The following is a 19,107-nucleotide window of genomic DNA, read 5'->3' as shown; positions in this document are numbered from 1 at the left end:
TAGACACGAGACATTCTCTCATTTATTTTTTCTTTTTTTTTTTTATAATATCTCCAACTTCTTCTTTCTAATACACCCGCATTCTTAAAGTTCTGTCAAATTTTAAAAAATTCGAACAGAAAACAAGATGAAGTTTTGAGTTTTGAGATGTCCAAACTGCCTAAATACAATACTTACCTGCCCAAACATATCTCAAGACCTCTCTCATTTCGTGCCCAATTTTTTTTGGGTCTAGATACTGCTGTTGGTAGGATGCCCATAACAACTTTTATTTTGTCTGTAATTTATGGATTTGTGTAGAGATGAGGTAACTGATGACGATGATTTCAAATTTCGAAGTTTGGGGGGTGTGATTACCGAGGCAATCATGTGTGACATGTACATATATTTGTGAATTATATCATATGCTTGCAATCATTTCGATAATCAATAAAATTAGTAGTTGTAGCTTTCAATATAACTGTATTTTGGTTACATAGTTGAATCCGAAACTAAATAAATTGTATGAAAAGCCAAAAAAAGTTAATTGAAGTACTTCGTGGCCCAGCCAACAACTGTAGCTACCAAAATTATGTTATCAGTGAGAAGTAGAGGCTGGACCATTTCCGAAGCTTAGGTTAGTTAATTAATTTAGAACACAAAAGCAGCAGCTCGAGGGACCCGGAAGTTTGGAGGTGAAAAAAACAAGAGGCTGAAGAAATAAGCCTGATCACTCGCCCCCGATATAAACGCTGAAGATGGCCCACGTCTCCGATCTGTCACAACAAATCCAAGAACCTTAACGACAGCTTTGTTTTGTTTCATTTATTGTGTGAATTGGGTCGCTGAACGTCACCGTTGTGTAACTTGGGCGCTTTCGGCCCAACCGTTTCTGTCACGTTGCATTCATGAGGCCCAAAAGTCAATACAATTTGTCTACCATCGTTACAGTTTCGCTTCTGTGGGAGATTTAACCAAACTTTTCAGGCCCGATTTACCCAAAAATGGCAAAAGGCAAAAGTGGTTACAAAGAGATATTCCGGTGAGTGGTAGGAGTATCTCTGGTATGATTCTCACTTTTGAAAAACTTATTTGTAAGTAAAATTTTTAAGGAAATATTTAACTTATAATCCATAATTTTTCATACTTTTGTAATTAAGTATGCAAATTTTAAGAAGCGTTAATTTAAGATATCCATTATTATTATTATTATTATTATTATTTTTTTTTAATTTCAACCATCCGATAGAATTCTCTGTTAAATGATGTCAAAATTTTCAAAATATCCGTATTTCCTTAGATTTAACTGAAAACTCTATCCGATGGTTGAATTTGGAAAAAAAAAAAAATTGAAAGATAAATACTCTAAGTTGACACTTTTTATAATTTGAGTACTTAATTGCAAAAATATCAAATGTTTTCCAAACTTATAATGATTGAATAAATTGCTTCTCTATATGCTGAGGAATTCATGAAGACCAGCTTAGGCCTTAGGTATTTACATGCAGGCTCCATTTAAACAGATTAATGGTAACGACCTAAGAAAAGTGTTTGTTAATCGCTCCAAAAAAACTAATCAAATTGTAATCGAAAGTCCCTAATTTCCTTTCCTTTCCTTTTTCCCATAGCGTGTTTCCTAACGGTTGCTCAGTATCAATAATTTTCAAACTCAATAAAATTTTACAGCAATTGATAAGCTAGTAAGAAATTGAAAGGCTAAAAAAACATTTTGAAAAAAGAGCAAAAGGCACTACTAGGCTGGAGTTCATCCTACACATCTTAAAAGGAAGGGATTGAACATAATGAAGTTGATCTGCTAGAACGCTCCTTCTCTAGGGAATGCGTGATTAGACCCTTCACAACTTGCTGGAATCTTCTCCTGTAAGTAGGAAACTTTGATACACTTCTGATCATTCCAATCATCCTGCCAAAATGTAAATTACTTGAATACATAAAAGAGTCAAAGATGTGACTTTTAAACATTAAAATCATCATATAAAGCTGTTTCAAGGTCTACATCATGCATATGGAGTGATTATTCCATTTTCTGCATTTGGATAAAAGCAGTTGGGGAGGGAGGGAGACAGAGTAGTTCCATTTTCTTGAATGCGTAAACATGCGTCAATAGCGATCGTATGGGTTTATTATTGCAAAAATGATCATCCCGATTCTTAAATTGGCCAAAATCCAATCGCTTAAGGCGAAAATCATAAATTCTCTTCATTTAATTGCTGTGCAATTCCAGAAGATTCCAATTAGAGTTCCTAAGTTTTGTTCCCACTGCATGCTTCAACGTGTTAGAATATTAATTAAATGATTAACTTTACCATTTCCTATTAGCTTAAGCTTTTTGGATAAGTGAAAATTTAACTCTGTATCAGAGTAGAGGTCATGAGTTTGAACCTTGACTATAGAATTCACCTCACATTTCAGTTAAATATTGACGTCAGTTGTTGAGGAAAAGTTGTAGATAGTTTCATTGTTTTTTCTATAATTTTGCGATGATCAAACAGAGAAGCAGCCATTAAGAAGACATGAACTTAAAAGGCATAACATAAGTATATTGGAAGTTTTGCTACCCTAACTAGTTGGAGTTGCAATGGAGAAAGAGTTTATACCTTCTAGTAATGCCCTGGATTTGAGCAGCTCTGAGAGCATCTTGAGGTGCTAAAGCGCCATTTTGGCATGCCTCCATGCGTTGTGTATTGCTTCCAAATAGAACTGCACTCTCCAAGAACCTCACCTCATCCTCTCCTAATTTTATGACACTAATCTGCTCCTTTAAGACCATTACAGGATTAAAGAACCAGTCCAACAATTTGTCCTTTGGTCTATTCAAGTAGGTTACTTCAAAACCATCAAGTAACAAACCACCCGAATTGGCTGTGATAGAGTGGAGAAGAGCCTGCAAGAGAGAATAACAAGGCAAGCCAACACTAATAACGGCTGCTTCATCGCTATTCTTTGCCTTCACCCATTCATAGAGGTCAGCTGGTGTAATTACATCAGCATCCAAAAGTTCCTTGCCCCTCATTTCACAGGACCTCATCATATTCTGCCAAATCTGTTGCATTTTTTAGAAAAACACAAAGAAATGGTTTCATTCATTTTCTAATAGAACAAGCTAGAGTGCTAATAACCAAAGAGCTCTTTTATAATTCAGAAAGATGTCTCTGCCATTTTCAACTTGAAGCACTCTTATTTATTTAGGAATATGCAGTTTGATGATTTAGAAATAGAACTTGTTATAATTGGTATTACCAGTCAAAGAGCTTCTTTGTGTGAGACATGATTCTTTGAAGAACAAATCACATAGCTGTTGTAATTCTTCTTTTCCCCTTCCCCATATTGAATAGAGAGGGGAAAAAAAAAAAAACACATAGCTAGTGTTCAAACAAAACTCTTGGGAAAATTTTCTCTTAAGTTACATTTCTCTATTCAGAATAACAAAATAGTAAGAGTTTGAGAATGGTGTTCCTTTCCTATGACCAGATATCTCAGTATTCAAAGTTATATTCTGTATAAGTCAAGCTTTATCAAAATGAGGAAGAGTACCTATTGAATAACACAGTCAAAATATAAAAATAAAATCAGGGAAAATCACACATCTGCCTCACAATATAAAATCCTACCTGCACCACTTTTACTTCTTGTATGGCCTCCGCAACTGATCTTGAACGAGCTACGCTTGGCACAAGCATTGCAGGTGCTTCTGTAGCAAAAGAACCTATTATGGCTCCAGTCATGTGATTTCCTCTAAAAGAAAATTCAGATGATTTAGGGACACATTTCTTTCTATACAGGGGCCTGGCTGCACGCAATGTGATTATTAGCGTTAAAATTGAAAAAAAAAAAAAAAAAAAAAAAAAAAAAAAATCAAATTTCTAGCAGTTTAGCTTATTGGTAATGATAAGACACATTGGAGGAGAACAAAGGGGAAAATGATTACTTTGGAAGGATAGTCCCCTCTCGAAGATAAAGACAATCATTTGTGTACTCATCAAATTCAGCAACCATTGCAATCACATAAGCTACACCTCTCTGGAAAGATCTTTCCTATACCCACAAGAAAGTTGGAGGGTAAGTTCAGCAGCAATAAAAGGCCAAGGTTTGAATTAAAAGGATAATACTAAAGTACAAACAAACCTGATATACTATAATTGATGCATACAATCCAACGAAAATGCTCGAAAAAACCGCTAACAAGATGCTTGCCGTAACAACAATTGGCCACAAAAGGATTGTCAAACCAGCAATGGGGATGCAAGCTGTTTCAAGAAATGGGCCTTCTCGGGTAATTAGATCATGTACCAGTCTGAACCAGCCCTTGAACAACATATATGGACTCTTTACAACAGCAATTGCAGTAAAAAGAGGGATGTCCACGATTAGCCCCATCAACCCAGCAATGATACATGCAGGTATATGAATAAACCTGAAGACAGTTTTTTTCTGATAAGTAAGTAGATAATTTTATAAAAAGCGTAAAGGTGCCCCTAAATAAACCTGTAAGATAGTTCCAAAGAGTAAGTTCTGAAAGCGCTGCTGCTTTCACCAAGGATGATCAACTCAACCCCCCAACATTTTGTTTTCATCATTTTTCCAATGTAAAGTTAACCTTTAAACTTGTATTCCATTTGGTTGCTTAGAAAAGAAAATAAGAGCGACATATATTTCATTCCTATACTGGTTTTGGCTCCAAACTAGGTCAAAAAATCACTTTGTTTGATAACATTTCTTCCTTCTCCCTTTTATTTTCTCTGTTCAAAATAAAAACATTAGCAAAAACTATTTTCACCTAGAACACTTTTTCAAACATTAAAAAAGAACAAAAAGGATCATCTAAAAAGCATTAACAAACAGAGTATTACGCTCAATTGAATGGAGCGTTTCCCTATCCTCCACTTCCTTCTGGGCCCTAGGTGATTATCAACTGACCTATTTCAAGTTTTAATAAAAAAGTATACTCCAACTCTCAGGAACCAATTGGTAAATTACATAATACATGACGTTCTTTCTCAATTGCAGAAGAAAAAGGACTATTGTTAATATCATCAACTACAGAACCATTACCTAAGCGTTCGAAGCTCATTTGAACAAGGAGATTCACGTAATTCCACCAAGTAAAGTGGGTATGAATGAAAACATATATCTGCAAAATCTCTGACCGCGGTACAGCTTCCTTTAATGGTTCCCCATGTTCCATCCTAAGCATTCATTGATGTAATTAATATAAACGTCGCTTTCTTTCTTTCAGAAACAAAAGAAAAACCAAAAAACAACCGTGGGTAGTGGGTACAGAATTAGACAGAAAGCTCAAATAAAAAAAGGCCTCTCCAAAACTTTACCACAATACAATGGAAGAATTTCTTGGACTCATTGTCATGCCTGAAGGCCTCAAAGGTAGAAACCCAGGGAGTGAAGAACCCATAGCCGACTCCCACAAGAACACTCCCAGCAATGCTTAGACCCAGCCATAAACCAAATAAGGTTGGTAAAGCTATCAAGATAGCAACTTTAAGCGGTGCGTCAAACCTATTAGTCCTGTATTTACCACACCCCAGACCATTTTCTGAATCAGGTAAATTAGAATCACTACGGGAAGATAACAGTTATTGGAGAAATTCTTAAAAGGGAGTTTGAAAGGTAATTACTTTATAAGGCTGTAAAGTGTCCAGGCAACATGTGCAGGAAACAAACCAAGAATTACCCCAACATTCCCTATTACCAGTATCAAAGCAGCAATAGGACCCACAAGTAAACCTGCAACATTTTAGTGAAAAACCAATGAAGATTTGAAGAACCCATGATCAAATTCACATGAAAAAAAATTCCAGCAGATAGATTAGAAGCACAAAACAAAATACACCATACGTTGATGATACCAAAAGCTGCAAGGAAATCAAATAATAAAATTATAAAAACTGAAAAGGAATGGGAAAGGGAAACCTTTAAGAGCACCCAGACATAGAGCAGAGCAGAAAGCAAACACCACATAGAGGGTCCTCAGCCAACCGCTGAGAGAGGGTGGCAAATCCATACCCCAGAGATCGCATGAACAAGAATATATAGTATCATGAAACAGATATTATTGACCACAGATTAACAGTAACAGCTTCTGAGGACGATTAAGGGCAACTAAGGCAGGCAAAATATAAAGTTAAAACAAGGCAAAAGTACTATCGATAGATGAGACAGATAGAAAGCGACAGAAGAGACGTGTGCTGCAAGAAGGTGACAAGAACAGAGTACAAGAAGGCCGAAAGCCAACAACAATCGATTACACCAGGATTTTAGGAACCAAACACCACTGCACATATATATAAATTTTATATATATATATATATATATATATATATATATATATATACATAAGAAAGAGAGATGAAACTCTATATTTGGAGCGAAGTTGTTTTGTTCGTTCCCTGCGCCGTCGTTGCAGGACTTAACCTGTGAATTCATGACAACGTAGTACCACTCACATGCCACCATTACGCAGAACATGAATCCAACGGCTCTTATTGAGGCTGCATAACATTATTACATGCAACTATCACCTTTGTGACACTCTCTCCTTTTTTTAAAAAAAGAAACCTTTTTAGCTTTTTATACTAGGTCCTAAGAAAATGAATCCAACGGCTCTTATTGAGGCTGCATAACATTATTACATGCAACTATCACCTTTGTGATACTCTCTCCTTTGTTAAAAAAAGAAAACCTTTTTAGCTTTTTATACTAGGTCCTAACCTGTTGGCCATGTGCTGCTGCCGAATCCCTTGGTCAAATATATGCATGTACTATATATCATATGGTTTGCAAATAACATATGCACATAAAATGCCTTTTTTTTTTTTTTTTGACGAACCGTTTTGATGGGGCTTTTGGGAGCTCATAAAGGAATATTGCCATCTGGGGGCGCATAAATATGTCACAAAATGCGACAAAGGCTGGCCCACGATAATGCTTGTAACCTACTAACCTTGACACTTTGATGGTGAATGGTGATTGGTGAGGATCCGGATCCTCGAATTAGGCTACTTGAATATAAATTCGGATAGATGAAGAAAGACTGATGCTGAGACTCACTTATTCCGAATATGTGTGTTCGATAATCTTAAACCGTTCGGTCACTTAAAATAAGTGGATAGTAAGCCGTACAACCCCTCCAATGTTTAGGTCACTTAAATTTTTATAAAGTTCGAACAGCTTAATTATCTAAATCTCACCTTAGGAATGGAAAGAAAAGAAAAAACAAAATAGAAGAGGGTAAGTTTGATTTGTGGTAGTCCAGACATTGAATGATAGATATTAGATAACATTTGTATTTTTTTTTTTTTTTGGTTAAATACGTTTTTGTCTCCTATGATTTAACGACTTTATTTTTTGTCTCATATAGTTCATTTTACATCGTAGATGGTACCTCTTTTATGACTAAAAATAGAGATGGTACCTTCGTCTAAAAATTGATGGAAGTCCACACTAACACTTTTAAGAAGTTGACATATGTTCTATGCTTAATTAAAAATTTTAAAAAATAAAAATTGAAAATAATAAAAATAATAAAAACTTTAAAACTTTAAAAAATTAGAAAAAAAGTGAAAAAAAAAAAAGGAGGGGTGGCTAAGCCAACCTATGACCGGTTTGGTGGTGGCCGAACCAACGCTGTGGTCCATGGGGCGGCCGATTGCCGATCGGCCACCCCCACAAGACCAAAAAAAAAAAAAAAAAGGTTTAGGGTTTGGTCCTTGAGGGTAGTTTCGGTCACCCTCATTTTGCTATTTGGGGTGGCCGAACCACCCCCAAGGGCCATGGCCCCTCCTATTTTTATTTTTTAAAAAAATTAAGCTGTTTTTTTTTTAAAAAAAAAAATTAAATTATTTTTTTTATTTTTAATTAGACATGGAATACATATTGGCTTTTTATAGGTGTTTTTTTTTTTTTATAGAAGTATCATTTTCGTCTTTAGCCATAAACGATGTACCATCTAAGATACGAAATGAACCAAAGAAAACAAAAAAATAAAGTCGTTAAACCACACGAGAGTCGAATGTATTTAACTCTTCTTTTTTTTGTCGTTTTCTTTTTTTAAATAGAAACATTAACAAATTAATTAATCAAAAAATACACAAAAATTATTTTAACCTTCAGATGGCATTAAAATCAAATGTTTCTTTAAAAACAAAAATACTATTTATAAAACATGAACAAAAGATCGAGCTGTTTGGCATATCTGGATGGAGTCTAGTACTTTCGATGATTATTCTCTAGGTAGCTAATGATTAAGAGGATGAAAAAATTGGGACAATCCAAATTCAGAAGACATGCGGCAAATGAAATTGTCAACAGGGTCTATCTATCTGATTGATTGAGGGAATGGGCCAACTCCTCGTTTTCGTAGCGGAGGAACTCCGAATATATCACTACGTACGTCAACTATTACCTACTCCTTTGGCACTTATTGCTTCTCTCTTTATTTTTGACCCTTCTTCCCTTCTTTTTTTTAATAATTAAAATATATATATATATATATATATATAAATATAATTTTAAAAACTGAAAAATGCTTTCAAAACGAGGAATTATTGAAATTTACTGTGACACATACAAAACTTAATGACGTGTAAGTCAAATTCATCAACCTATTTCCATTTGTGTATGTTCTCTTATCATAAATTCCAATCTGAATACACAATTAATGTTTTTTGATTTTTCTTTGCACATCTTATATGAAGATGGGTAATGTTTCATATGATTATAAACGTAATAAAATGTACTTTTTGTTGGCTTAATCCATGTGATTTGATGAAAAATATTGCTAATGTTGGGGATATAAATTATCATGTATCATCACACTCAAGTTGACTGCTACATGAAAAATAACTGAAAGCAAAATCACAAAACATAAAGACCATTTTTTTCTATTTTGCAGGGGGTATCGCCAGTTCAATCATTAAAAGAAAAGGAAAAAAAAAATGTATTATTGAAAGTATATAAAATAAATATTTTGACTTTTGGTGACAGAAAAGTCATCATTAAAAATATACCCTAGTATGGAAACATATCAATTGACAGAACCATATCAGAAAAGAAAGAGAATCAAAGATGTTGTATATGAATGAATGATTGACATAATCTTCTAAATTACATGCATTCTCAGGATCAATTTGGAACCATCCCCCAAACAAATTCTTTGGAAACGTCTCTATCAAATGAAAATACTGGATTCCTTATTGAAGAAGACTAGACAAAAAATTTGTCAGGATGAGGTAACCCAAGTCCTTTCTAGAGAGAGAAACTCTTGAGAGCCTTCTTAGAGAGAGAGCTTCGTTAGGGGTGTAAATCCGGACCGGATATATCCGGCTAGGAAACCGGCTCCAGGCATTACCCGGCTCCGGGAAACCGGGAATCCGGGAAATCCGGTTGGAACCCGGGTACCCGGAGCCGGAGCCGGGTATTTATTTCAAAAAATCCCGGATATACCCGGGTACCCGGATCCGGGTAGCTTCAGCAATTAAAAAAAAATAAATTTACCTCCTTACCCTTGCATTACATGGCTTAGGAACTTAAATAGGAAGGGCCTTTTAGTCTTTTTTCCAAACATTTGGTTGCCCTACCTTTTTTGGTTTTCCCCCAAGCCCGCAAGCCGCCGTTCTCACAAATCTGTCAAAATTCTCCTTACTTTGATGGTTGGAAGGCGTTTGAGAGTAACCCATTTCATCCGACTGATAACCCTGGTGAAGAAAAGGAAGCCCACGTGCAGCACCAGTTGCAATGTTGAGCCGTTTGTCCCAGTCAAGGACTTCAAGGGCCCCTGTCCGATTTCTCAGCAAAAGATCTAAGCTCCCATTGACCATATATTCATACACAAGGAGGTTCTCCTCGTCGAAAGAGCAGTACCCAAGCAATGGGACTAGATTTTGGTGCTTTACCTTTTCCAAAGTTTCCATTTCAGCAATAAATTCTTGGTGACCCTGTGTTTTAGCTTCGCATAGCTTCTTAACTGCAACTGTTTTTTCCATTAGGCCAGAATACAGTTCCAAAACCTCCATCTCCAGTTATGTTTGTCTTGCCGAAATTGTCGTTGGCTTCAAGAATATCAACCAAGGTTAATTTCAGAAGAGGCTGCTCAAACATGGCTACATTGATGATGCTCAAAGGTTCCTTCGATCTGCTGCTTCTTTAGAACTAAGATTCTGATCTTTAAAACAATTTTTAATATACAACCCGGACCGGATACCCGGGATACCTGGGTCCGGGCCCGGGTGTTTAAATCCTAAAACCCGGGGACCCGGAGCCGGTTCCCGGGTTTCACCCAATACCCGGGAACCCGCTCCGGATTTACACCCCTAAGCTTCGTCATGGTGTTTGGTTGCCGGGGGGGAGGCTTCACGCCTCCCCCTCCCGGTGTTTGGTCTCCCCTAGCCTTTGAAAAAGGGCCAGGATGGTTGTTTTGTTCATTCCCTGGCTTGCACCCAGGGGGTTTTAGCTTTCACTCCCAGCCCTTAAGATTGTGGAGATTTTGTTCCTCCTAGTCTGGTCCGATAGAGGTTGTGGTTCTCCTAGCTTCTAGCTGTGGAGCTTTCGTGTTCTTTTTCTTGTTTTTTTTCTCTTTGTTCTGTCTTATCTAGCAAAAGGTGTTTCAGGCTATTGGTTTTGTGGGTTTTGGCCGCTCGTGGTGTGTCTCCGGCGAGGCGTTTCTGGCCGTGCTTTAATAGTGTGGTTTTATTTGGCGCTAGATCTATGCGTTCTGGCACGGATTTATGCGACACACGCCTCCCTGTGGTGGTCGCGGGCCTCCTTCGGTCCTATAGTCTCAAGCCGTGGCCGTGCGTTCTCTCCCCTGTTTGGTGCGTGGCCAGCACGCGCTGGGGAGCTTCCTCCCTGGTCTGACGCGTGAAGGTCATGTACCTCGTTTCCGGTCTCACGTGGTGATGTTTTGGATTGCGGAGGGTTGTCTGCTACAAAAAAGGATCCTGGAGTAGGCGCGTGCTGTCCGGCGACGGCTTTCCTGGAGCTGGTGGTCGTGGATTTTCTGCTTTGTACATTCCTATGTGTCTACTGTGGATCACAGTTTGTCTAATTGTAATGCACAAATGTTTCATGAGCTTATTTGGTGTCAGTGGTAGATTAGGCCAGTCCTCTTATGTTGTTTTATATGGGCTTTAACTGTAAAGATGTGTTTTATTTGGTTTCTTGTAATATTTGTGTATTGTATTTAGGCAACTACTTCAAGTCAGACTTATTTCTGACTTAAGGTTTAGAGGGGTCTTGTACCTCTATCCTTGTACTCGCCCTTGTGACTTTCAATAATATATGGTAGCACATGCTATCTTGTTAAAAAAAAGAAAAAAAAAGAAAAGAAAATTCTGGATTCCTTGAGTTTTTGTCAACAATATGCTTATACATGCACGTATTTCTATGATCTTTGTGTAAGGAGTTTTATATATATATATATATTGGTCAACAGAATATGAACGAGAGATTGAAATTTGATAGTTTTTTTTTTTGATAACAAGGAAAAAACCTCGCTGGAGCATTTGAGTTGACCCACAGTTAGACCTTGGACAATAATGGAGGGAACATGCATACTCACCAGTTGAGGTTACCCCAGAGAACCACTACATTTTTATTACTAAAAGATATGTTGACAGCTATAGATCATTTGATTAAAAGTACAGAAAATTATTATTTCAAATAAGGCTCCATTTGTAATACTTCGATTTCATATTAAGAAGACGAGTAGTCCACATAAAGAGTGAGTGGTTAATTTATAAAGACACTCATGAGTATTAAGTCTCATATTGCTTACTTGTTAGGTAAAGCCGAGCTTTATAAGTGATTATAAGAAATCTCTAAATTGACTAGTCCTTTTGAGATGTTAGCGCATATGTGACTATTGTTTTTTCTTAGATGGGTCATTACACCGTTTATTTCGATGTAATATGTTTTTCCGTTGAAAAAAAATGATTTTGTTATTTTACTTGAAAATATTCTTTGGCGTCTGTCTTGTACGAAAACGAATAACGAATGAAAACGGCTGGCGACTATGGCAACTTCTCATAAATTTCAGTGATTTGAGAATGAGAAGCTCAAACACGATAAATTGTTTACGGTTTAGTAAAGAGAAATCATTTTACAAAAATTAAATAAATATTTCTCTCACTATTTTTTTTGACAGCATTAAAAAAAAAAAAAACTAAAAATATTTTTCAAAAATTATTTTAGGCCAAAACAATCGGAGCCTAAATGTATACATTTTGCTGGAAAATCTCTTATTATGATTGGTTCTCATTACCCATTGGATTAGGAAATACGATTAAGGGGACTATGGACCGAGCAATTTCACATTCATTGACACTGACTCTTCGGAGCCCAATAACTTCATTACTTCAACACGGTGTTGATGAATTTGCAGTTTCGCACACACAAACCATACTGTTATCAGCCCAAACCCAGGTACCTGGATGCACTTCAACCTCTCTCCTTCTTCTTTTTTTTTTTTTTTTTTTTTTTTTTCTAAAAAAAAAAAAATTAATTTTGCTTTCTAACATTTTAAACCTAGATTCTTGGTAAAAAAGTTTTACAACCTCGGTAAAATCGCTGTCCTATTCACTAATAGAGGGAGACAGCTACAAACCATCCAAAAAATTTATAGATCTTAAAAAAAAAATGTCGTTAACAATGTCTTCGCGCGTCCACTTGGTGCCAAACCCACTCAAATTCTGTTTTAAACAGACACTCTTGCCGCGGAAACCATGCAATTATAACAAAAAAATATATTATTATGCCACTAAATCTCACTTTTAAAGGTTAGGTAAACAATAAACATCGATAATTATCATTTATATTTAGAGTATTCATAAATTTTAAATCAGTAAAACTAATAAATAATATGGTAAAATTAAATTATTAAATTTAAAATCAATGATATAGACTTAAAGAATTTTATACAATAGAAGAGAATTTTTTTTTTTTTTTTAATTTAGTCTATTAAATTAATATAAATTGGTTTTTATTTACATTTTTAAAAAATATATAAAAATTTAAAATATACGTGACTTTATATACATATGAAAAAAATAGTCGAGGAAATTTTGTTCGTATCTAAATATTGCAGCGGGATTATTGATTATTCCGATTATAGTCCAAGCGGATTTGCGCGCATATATATACCGAAAATGCCAACCAGGCAATGAAGGTCACGAGGCACGAACATTACGGTCCCCTCTCTCTTTCAGGTTCCAGAAATCAATTTCCAGTCCCTTCTTACATTTGATGCTGAGGAATTTAAGCTTGTGATTATGGATCAAGTGGTCAAGAGGGAAAATGAAGAGGAGGAGAAGGCTGAACCGATGGAAACGGCGTCGTGCGAGGAGGTGGAAGACGTAATTCTGGCGGAGCTGTCCAGGTCTTCCAAGCTCAAGCCCAGGCCCTCTTCCTCCACGGTTAAGCTCCAATCTCTTTCTGTGTTTGTGTGTTTTTTTGTTGTTACAATTTTGTTCCATAATTTGGTGATAGTTTTGGTGCATTGTTGACAGGGCAATCAAAAGAAGCCAATGGATAAAAAGGAAACGCTCTCGAGCATCAAGAAAGGGCGTTCGGATTCGATGATGAAGCATGTAAGCGTTTCATTTGCTTCAAATGTGTATAGTCGCGTCTGATTAGAATCAATGAAATGCGTTGTTTGGTTTGCGAAGATTACGGCTCTTTAAAGTAGTTTCAATATGCTAACCAAAAAGGTTACCAGAGCATGACGTAAATATTGTCATTAGAGTGGAGATCACATTCGAGAATCAGTTTATTTCGTGTGAAAATTAAGTTTCTGTAACGAAAATCGTACGAATGATACGGAATTGTTGTTTAACAAACTGGAGTAGTCGATTAATTGGAAAATTTTGTAAATGCTGAGCAGGCTGTAACGAGTCAGGCAATGAAGACAATGATAAGGTCAGTGAGGTGTCTTAGATGCTTAATTTTGATGTGCTTCAATGATTTGTGTTTGCATTCGGTGGATATGCTTTGTGACAATCCTGGTTCTGTGCTATGCTTTACTTGAAGCTCTATGAAAGGTAAAGCTGCGGTTGATGGACTTGGTGGAGCCAGGTCATCAGCACTGATTCAAGCTCAGGAAGTTCGGTCGAATCTTCCTCCTGAATACCCTAGCTTTGTGAAATCTTTGGTCAGATCACATGTTGCTGGTTGTTTTTGGATGGTGAGCTTTGTCAAAATTGCACGAATTTGAACTAGGCTGATAACAATCAGAGGATTCTCTAGAAAAATATTTAGATTTACTAGGGTAATCGTACAGTAGAGTTTTTGAAATCCTAATGCTTGTCTTCAATTAATTGGTTCAAATTTTGCCATCTTAACATACAACTTTGTGATATACAATCAGTTAAAGAAAATTTCAGGATTTTCCAAGGGTGATAAACACAAAAATGACAAAATTCGAACCATTTAATTAAAAATAATGGTTAAGATTTCAAGAACCCCACCATGAATTTTTATCTAAAAAATCTAGAAAAACCCCAATCTTGTTGATAATATTACTTATGAAACTATACATATCTAGCTTATGTCTTTTTCTTCTTCTTAAAAAAAAAAAAAAAAAAAAAAAAAACTCAAAATAACAGGGGCTTCCCGGGGCGTTTTGTAAGGCATACTTACCAAATAAAGACACTACAGTCATTTTGGAAGATGAATGTGGAAAACAATATGAGTTGAAATACATTGCATACAAGACTGGATTGAGTGCTGGTTGGAGACAGTTTTCTGCTGCACACAAATTGCTCGAGGGAGATGTTTTGATCTTCCAATTAGTTGAACCTACCAAATTTAAGGTGATGATTTATTTATTATTTTCTTATATTTATATTGTAAATGTCTGTTTGGAACTTCTAGATATTGTTATGGCATGCCAAGATGATATGATCACTAAATAATTTTATGAGCTAATGTATGGAATTTCATCGTGTCTTGTGTAGTCCTAATGACATGTGAATACGGTGAACATTGGTCAAAGTAACAGTCTGGCACATTGGGAAGATTGAGGGATATGCTGGGAATGTTTAAAAGAAAACCATATAGTTTGAGGGTGGGAAAGGTGATGCATTTTCAGAAAATAATAAAAATGTTTCCTTCCATAATTACAATAAATAATCTTAGAATTTTGGAAATAAAGCAAATAATTCCTGAGGGATGAGAGTGCATCAGGTATTTTAATCCATGATTATATCCCCTTAGGCCTTAACCACAATGGATACAAGAAATATACTTCCACTATAGCTTGTGTATTTCTAAGGAACATGAAGTCTCCGCTGGTTTTGGACTGTATGGCGGATAAGCTTTCCAAACATGTGAGTTCTTTGCTTTCCACTTCTCATACAATAGACTGAAGTAGCTGGCTTTTCTAGTTAACCTTCTGTAAGAGAATAAACTATGCAATACCAGTAATAAAGTGAGTGAATGACATTTTTACTGTACCTTATCTTTTTTCTGCAAGATTAGAAAGAGATATCAGAATAGGATGTGATACGGTCTAGATATTAGCATTGGCTCTCTAACCCACGACCATACCCTCCACTGTGTTCTTACTGGAAGAGGAGACGCCATTTGAACTAAAGCTAATTGGCTTTAATAGTTATAATGTTTGGTTGTATCTTTAGCTTTCTTTATCTTCTATTAGTGTAACACTCTGGTTCGATATTGAGAAGAGGAGTAACCCATATAGAGAGTGGTTGGTTTATAAGAGATGCTCAAGTAAGTGAAACTGAACTTTATTAGTGATTCTAGGGAAACTCTAAATTGACTAATCATTTTGGGGTGATAGTGCAGATGTGACTAGCGCTTTTTTCCGGGTCGTTATAATTAGAGCCCTTCATTGCCTATGGGTAACAACTAGCAGATTGACTCCCAAGTAGTTTGATTCGTTGAGTTTTATTGTTGTAAGTTGTCCATTAGAGTTGTTTGTGACAAAACATACATTATACCTGATTGTTCTTGACAAACACTGAATAGAAAAATCATGGGTCAATCTGCTTACCAGTTGAAGACTAACATATCATACATATAACACATAGAGAGAGCACGCTACTATGAGGATATCAAACACCGCGAAATCCATCATAAACCATTATTGTTGGCAAATGCTTTTACTCTACACATTGAAATAATAAGCTATAAGTTTGCCCAAGACTTTTTGATACAAATGTTTTAAAATTTCTCATCCACAAGAAAATACATGTGCTTTGCCCTCTCTGTTGTATTATAATATAGTTAGGGATAGCTTTCCTTGTTGAATTAGTTTGGTTTGTTAGTTTGCATTTTTCTTGTAAGTAATCTTTTTGTCTTATTGGTTTTTTTTTTATAAGTAATCAAAATTTATTAATAAGCGCAAGGGTGCAACCAAAGTACACAAGTATACAAGAAAAGCATCTAGCCAGAAAAAGAAAAAAGTGCAAGAAAATCATGAAAGCTAGAAACATGAAAGTAATTATAGGCAGCCGCCCAGTTTATAGGGTATTCAATAAAAAAGTTTTTAATTCCACCACCGTCCCCTCAAGGTCTTTAAAGCTACAGTCATTTCTTTCTCTTAAGATATACTAGATTGTGCAGGATGGAACCATCTTCCACAATGCTGCACTATGAAGACTACCAAACTGACCTCTTCAAGATGCGAAGAGATCTACCACTTGTCTAAGTATGACTCGGTCTAACCCAAAAAGATTGAAAATAGAATCCCTCAAGGCACAAGCAACTGCACAATAGAGTAAAAGGTGATCAGCAGATTCCCCACTCTTCTTATACATACAACACCATTTTACTATTATGATACGTTGCTTCCTTAGGCTATCCGTAGTGAGGATCTTCCCTAATACGGCCAACCAAGCAAAGAACATCACTTTCAAGGGAACCTTATTTTGCTTAGTACTCCTCTAAGGGAAATGAGTGCTGTCATGGGGAGATAGGGCATTATAGAATGATCCTACGACGAACAACCCACTCTTGGAAGAGGCCCAGCAGAGCTTGTATTCACCGCCCCGTCTCAATATGAAGGCGTACTACAAATTGAAGAACGAAGTAAAGAAATCCACCTCCTAATCATGCGTTGCTATGATAAAATTAACTTTCCTCTAACATCTTTAAAACGAGCAATATTGGATAAATTACGGAAAGCTACCTTAAGGGACTCATCCCCACGTAGTTAGCTTGCATTATAATTAATGAGAGAGGAAGTGAGAGTAATTTTAAATTTTTAAATTTTGCTGATCTGTAGCTTTCTCATACTGAGACTATCTACAGTAGAAAATTGATATTTTAAGATACTTGATTCTTTTGCTATAATGATAATTCAAATCTAGGATTGCTTTTAATAATATATATCGATATCATTTGCGTAGGTTTACATAATAAGGCCAAATGTTTTAACTGAAGTGGATGGGGCTCTTTTGCTCCTAAATTTGGATGCTCAGACAAAACAAAGTTGTGCAGGCAAGTTCTTATGTCTATGTTTTAAAGCTTTTTGTATCATCCATGCATCTCAGGAAGTTAACATTTTATTTTGTACTATTTTAACATTTCTCCTTGGGCTTGGATGGGTACATTAGGTTCCAGTAATACAAAGAGGAAACGGCCAAAGCCTCATCATTTTGGTCTCTTTGAAAAGAAGAAAAAGATTGGCCTGCCAAGATCTGTTACTAAACTTGGACAGCCAGCAGAACAATCTGAAAACGATAGTGAGGAGGTTGGTTCGGAGGTTTTGGAAGGCTATAAGTTGTCTGAGCTAGCTATCCAGTTCAAAGACATCAAAAGTTTTCAGAATTTCAGGATTCTAGTAGATGGAATTCCTATGGATTCTGAGTTCTCTGAGGATATTCGGAAGAAATACTACAAGCTCTGCTATAGTCAGAAAGCATTTATTCATGACGGTCTAGTCAGCGGCATCAATTTTGCGTTGATTGTTGGGATTATTTTTGAGACTGTTAATATTGCGGATGCCATAAAAGCTAGCAAGCTTACAACCTCGCGGGAGGAGTTTTCTGCTTGGGACAAGACTTTGCAAGCCTTCGAGCATTTGGGCATGAATGTAAGGTTCTTACGCTCCCGGCTCAGACGGATTGTAAGCCTTGCCTATGAATCAGAAGGTGCCACAAATGCAAGGAGGTACTTAGAAGCTAGAACTGAACGAGGTCGCACAGAAGACGAAATAAGCAATATTGAAGCAAAACTAGTGGAATTAAAGGAAGCCTGTTATGGATTTGGTTCCTATATTGATAGCCTGAAGTCGAAAGCTGAAAGCTACGACCTCAAGTTCCAGGTAGAGGCTACCGCTCGATGGTGACATTGTCCATGTTAAGTGCCAAATGTATATATTTATATTATTGTTGATATGTTTATCTAATCTCCCGCTGTATCTTAAAACAACAAGACAAGTTACGCTTTGATAAATTTCTGACATAACTAACAGTTAGTAACACTAATATCTTGTTATTAATGTAGGATCTGTGACAAGGAGCTTTAGATACAGGCAATAGTTGAACGCCATGTGGAGGAGGATCTTTACTGGCTAGCAATTGCCTCAACCATTTTTATGATACTTCTATTCTCCCATGTGTAACAGTAGCGGCTTATCATGAGCAAATTAATTACTGCTTTACCGTTGAAACTGGAAAAAGTATCTAATATGTTAAATTCCAGGAAAAGTGCCGAAACTCTGGCCTTGAATTTTTCTCATATCTCATATATGAAATCATCCCCGAGAGAGAGAGAGAGAGAGAGAGAGAGAGAGAGAGAGAGAGAGAGAGAAGGAAGCATGAAAGTGCGTAGAATCGGACTCTGTAATGAGCCTGTCGGGATCATTGTTGACTACTTACCATCGAGTTTTAGAGCTGCATTTTGCAATGAACGCCAATATATAAAAGGGTAAGATCCCATTAAAAGTAGACGTAAAAACTATGGGTTTAGACCCTTTAAACTATGCACCAATTTTAATTTGAAAGAAAAATATAATACAGTCTTAGTGTGCTTGACGCGATTTTAACTTTTATGGCTTATATTTTAATTTTACAGATTTAATTAAGACATGAGTTTATGAAGATTTTAAATGTAAAACCTTTGTCCATATTTATC

The 19,107-nt window shown here is 36.2% G+C and overlaps 2 protein-coding genes across 4 annotated transcripts; one reads left to right on the top strand and one right to left on the bottom strand.

The window, feature by feature from the left end:
* Positions 1 to 1,560: 1,560 nt before the first annotated feature.
* On the bottom strand, positions 1,561 to 6,275 carry LOC133862445 (uncharacterized membrane protein At3g27390). The gene is made up of 9 exons (XM_062298260.1): positions 5,929 to 6,275; positions 5,634 to 5,742; positions 5,328 to 5,523; positions 5,053 to 5,186; positions 4,126 to 4,414; positions 3,929 to 4,035; positions 3,612 to 3,786; positions 2,598 to 3,043; positions 1,561 to 1,903 (listed from the first exon to the last, which is right to left on the bottom strand). Exons 1-9 carry the CDS (start codon positions 6,017 to 6,019, stop codon positions 1,759 to 1,761), a joined length of 1,692 nt encoding a protein of 563 aa, XP_062154244.1. The 5' UTR covers positions 6,020 to 6,275; the 3' UTR covers positions 1,561 to 1,758.
* Positions 6,276 to 13,140: 6,865 nt separating this feature from the next.
* LOC133864228 (B3 domain-containing protein Os01g0234100-like) lies at positions 13,141 to 18,704 on the top strand. 3 transcript variants are annotated; one of them, XM_062300513.1, is made up of 8 exons: positions 13,141 to 13,424; positions 13,518 to 13,598; positions 13,892 to 13,926; positions 14,038 to 14,191; positions 14,613 to 14,819; positions 17,379 to 17,469; positions 17,586 to 18,295; positions 18,478 to 18,704. In XM_062300513.1, exons 1-8 carry the CDS (start codon positions 13,281 to 13,283, stop codon positions 18,484 to 18,486), a joined length of 1,431 nt encoding a protein of 476 aa, XP_062156497.1. In that variant the 5' UTR covers positions 13,141 to 13,280; the 3' UTR covers positions 18,487 to 18,704. The 3 variants fall into 3 exon arrangements, with proteins under 3 accessions (XP_062156497.1, XP_062156496.1, XP_062156495.1); XM_062300512.1 differs by having other exon boundaries at positions 17,586 to 18,329; XM_062300511.1 differs by having other exon boundaries at positions 17,586 to 18,343.
* Positions 18,705 to 19,107: the final 403 nt, after the last annotated feature.

Source organism: Alnus glutinosa, chromosome 3 (genome assembly GCF_958979055.1).
Source record: "Alnus glutinosa chromosome 3, dhAlnGlut1.1, whole genome shotgun sequence".
Classification (NCBI taxonomy): domain Eukaryota; kingdom Viridiplantae; phylum Streptophyta; class Magnoliopsida; order Fagales; family Betulaceae; genus Alnus; species Alnus glutinosa.
This window is presented reverse-complemented; position numbering and strand designations above follow the sequence as displayed.

Excerpts from the sequence above, each read along its gene's own strand:
- LOC133862445 (XM_062298260.1), bottom strand. The coding sequence starts at position 6,019 with ATGGATTTGCCACCCTCTCTCAGCGGTTGGCTGAGGACCCTCTATGTG. Across the intron at positions 4,415-5,052 it reads AATGAGCTTCGAACGCTTAG|GTTTATTCATATACCTGCAT; the intron begins GTAATGGTTCTG and ends AACTGTCTTCAG. Across the intron at positions 3,787-3,928 it reads GAGGGGACTATCCTTCCAAA|GCCCCTGTATAGAAAGAAAT; the intron begins GTAATCATTTTC and ends GCGTGCAGCCAG.
- LOC133864228 (XM_062300512.1), top strand. The coding sequence starts at position 13,281 with ATGGATCAAGTGGTCAAGAGGGAAAATGAAGAGGAGGAGAAGGCTGAA. Across the intron at positions 13,425-13,517 it reads CCAGGCCCTCTTCCTCCACG|GGCAATCAAAAGAAGCCAAT; the intron begins GTTAAGCTCCAA and ends CATTGTTGACAG. Across the intron at positions 14,192-14,612 it reads TTGCTGGTTGTTTTTGGATG|GGGCTTCCCGGGGCGTTTTG; the intron begins GTGAGCTTTGTC and ends TCAAAATAACAG.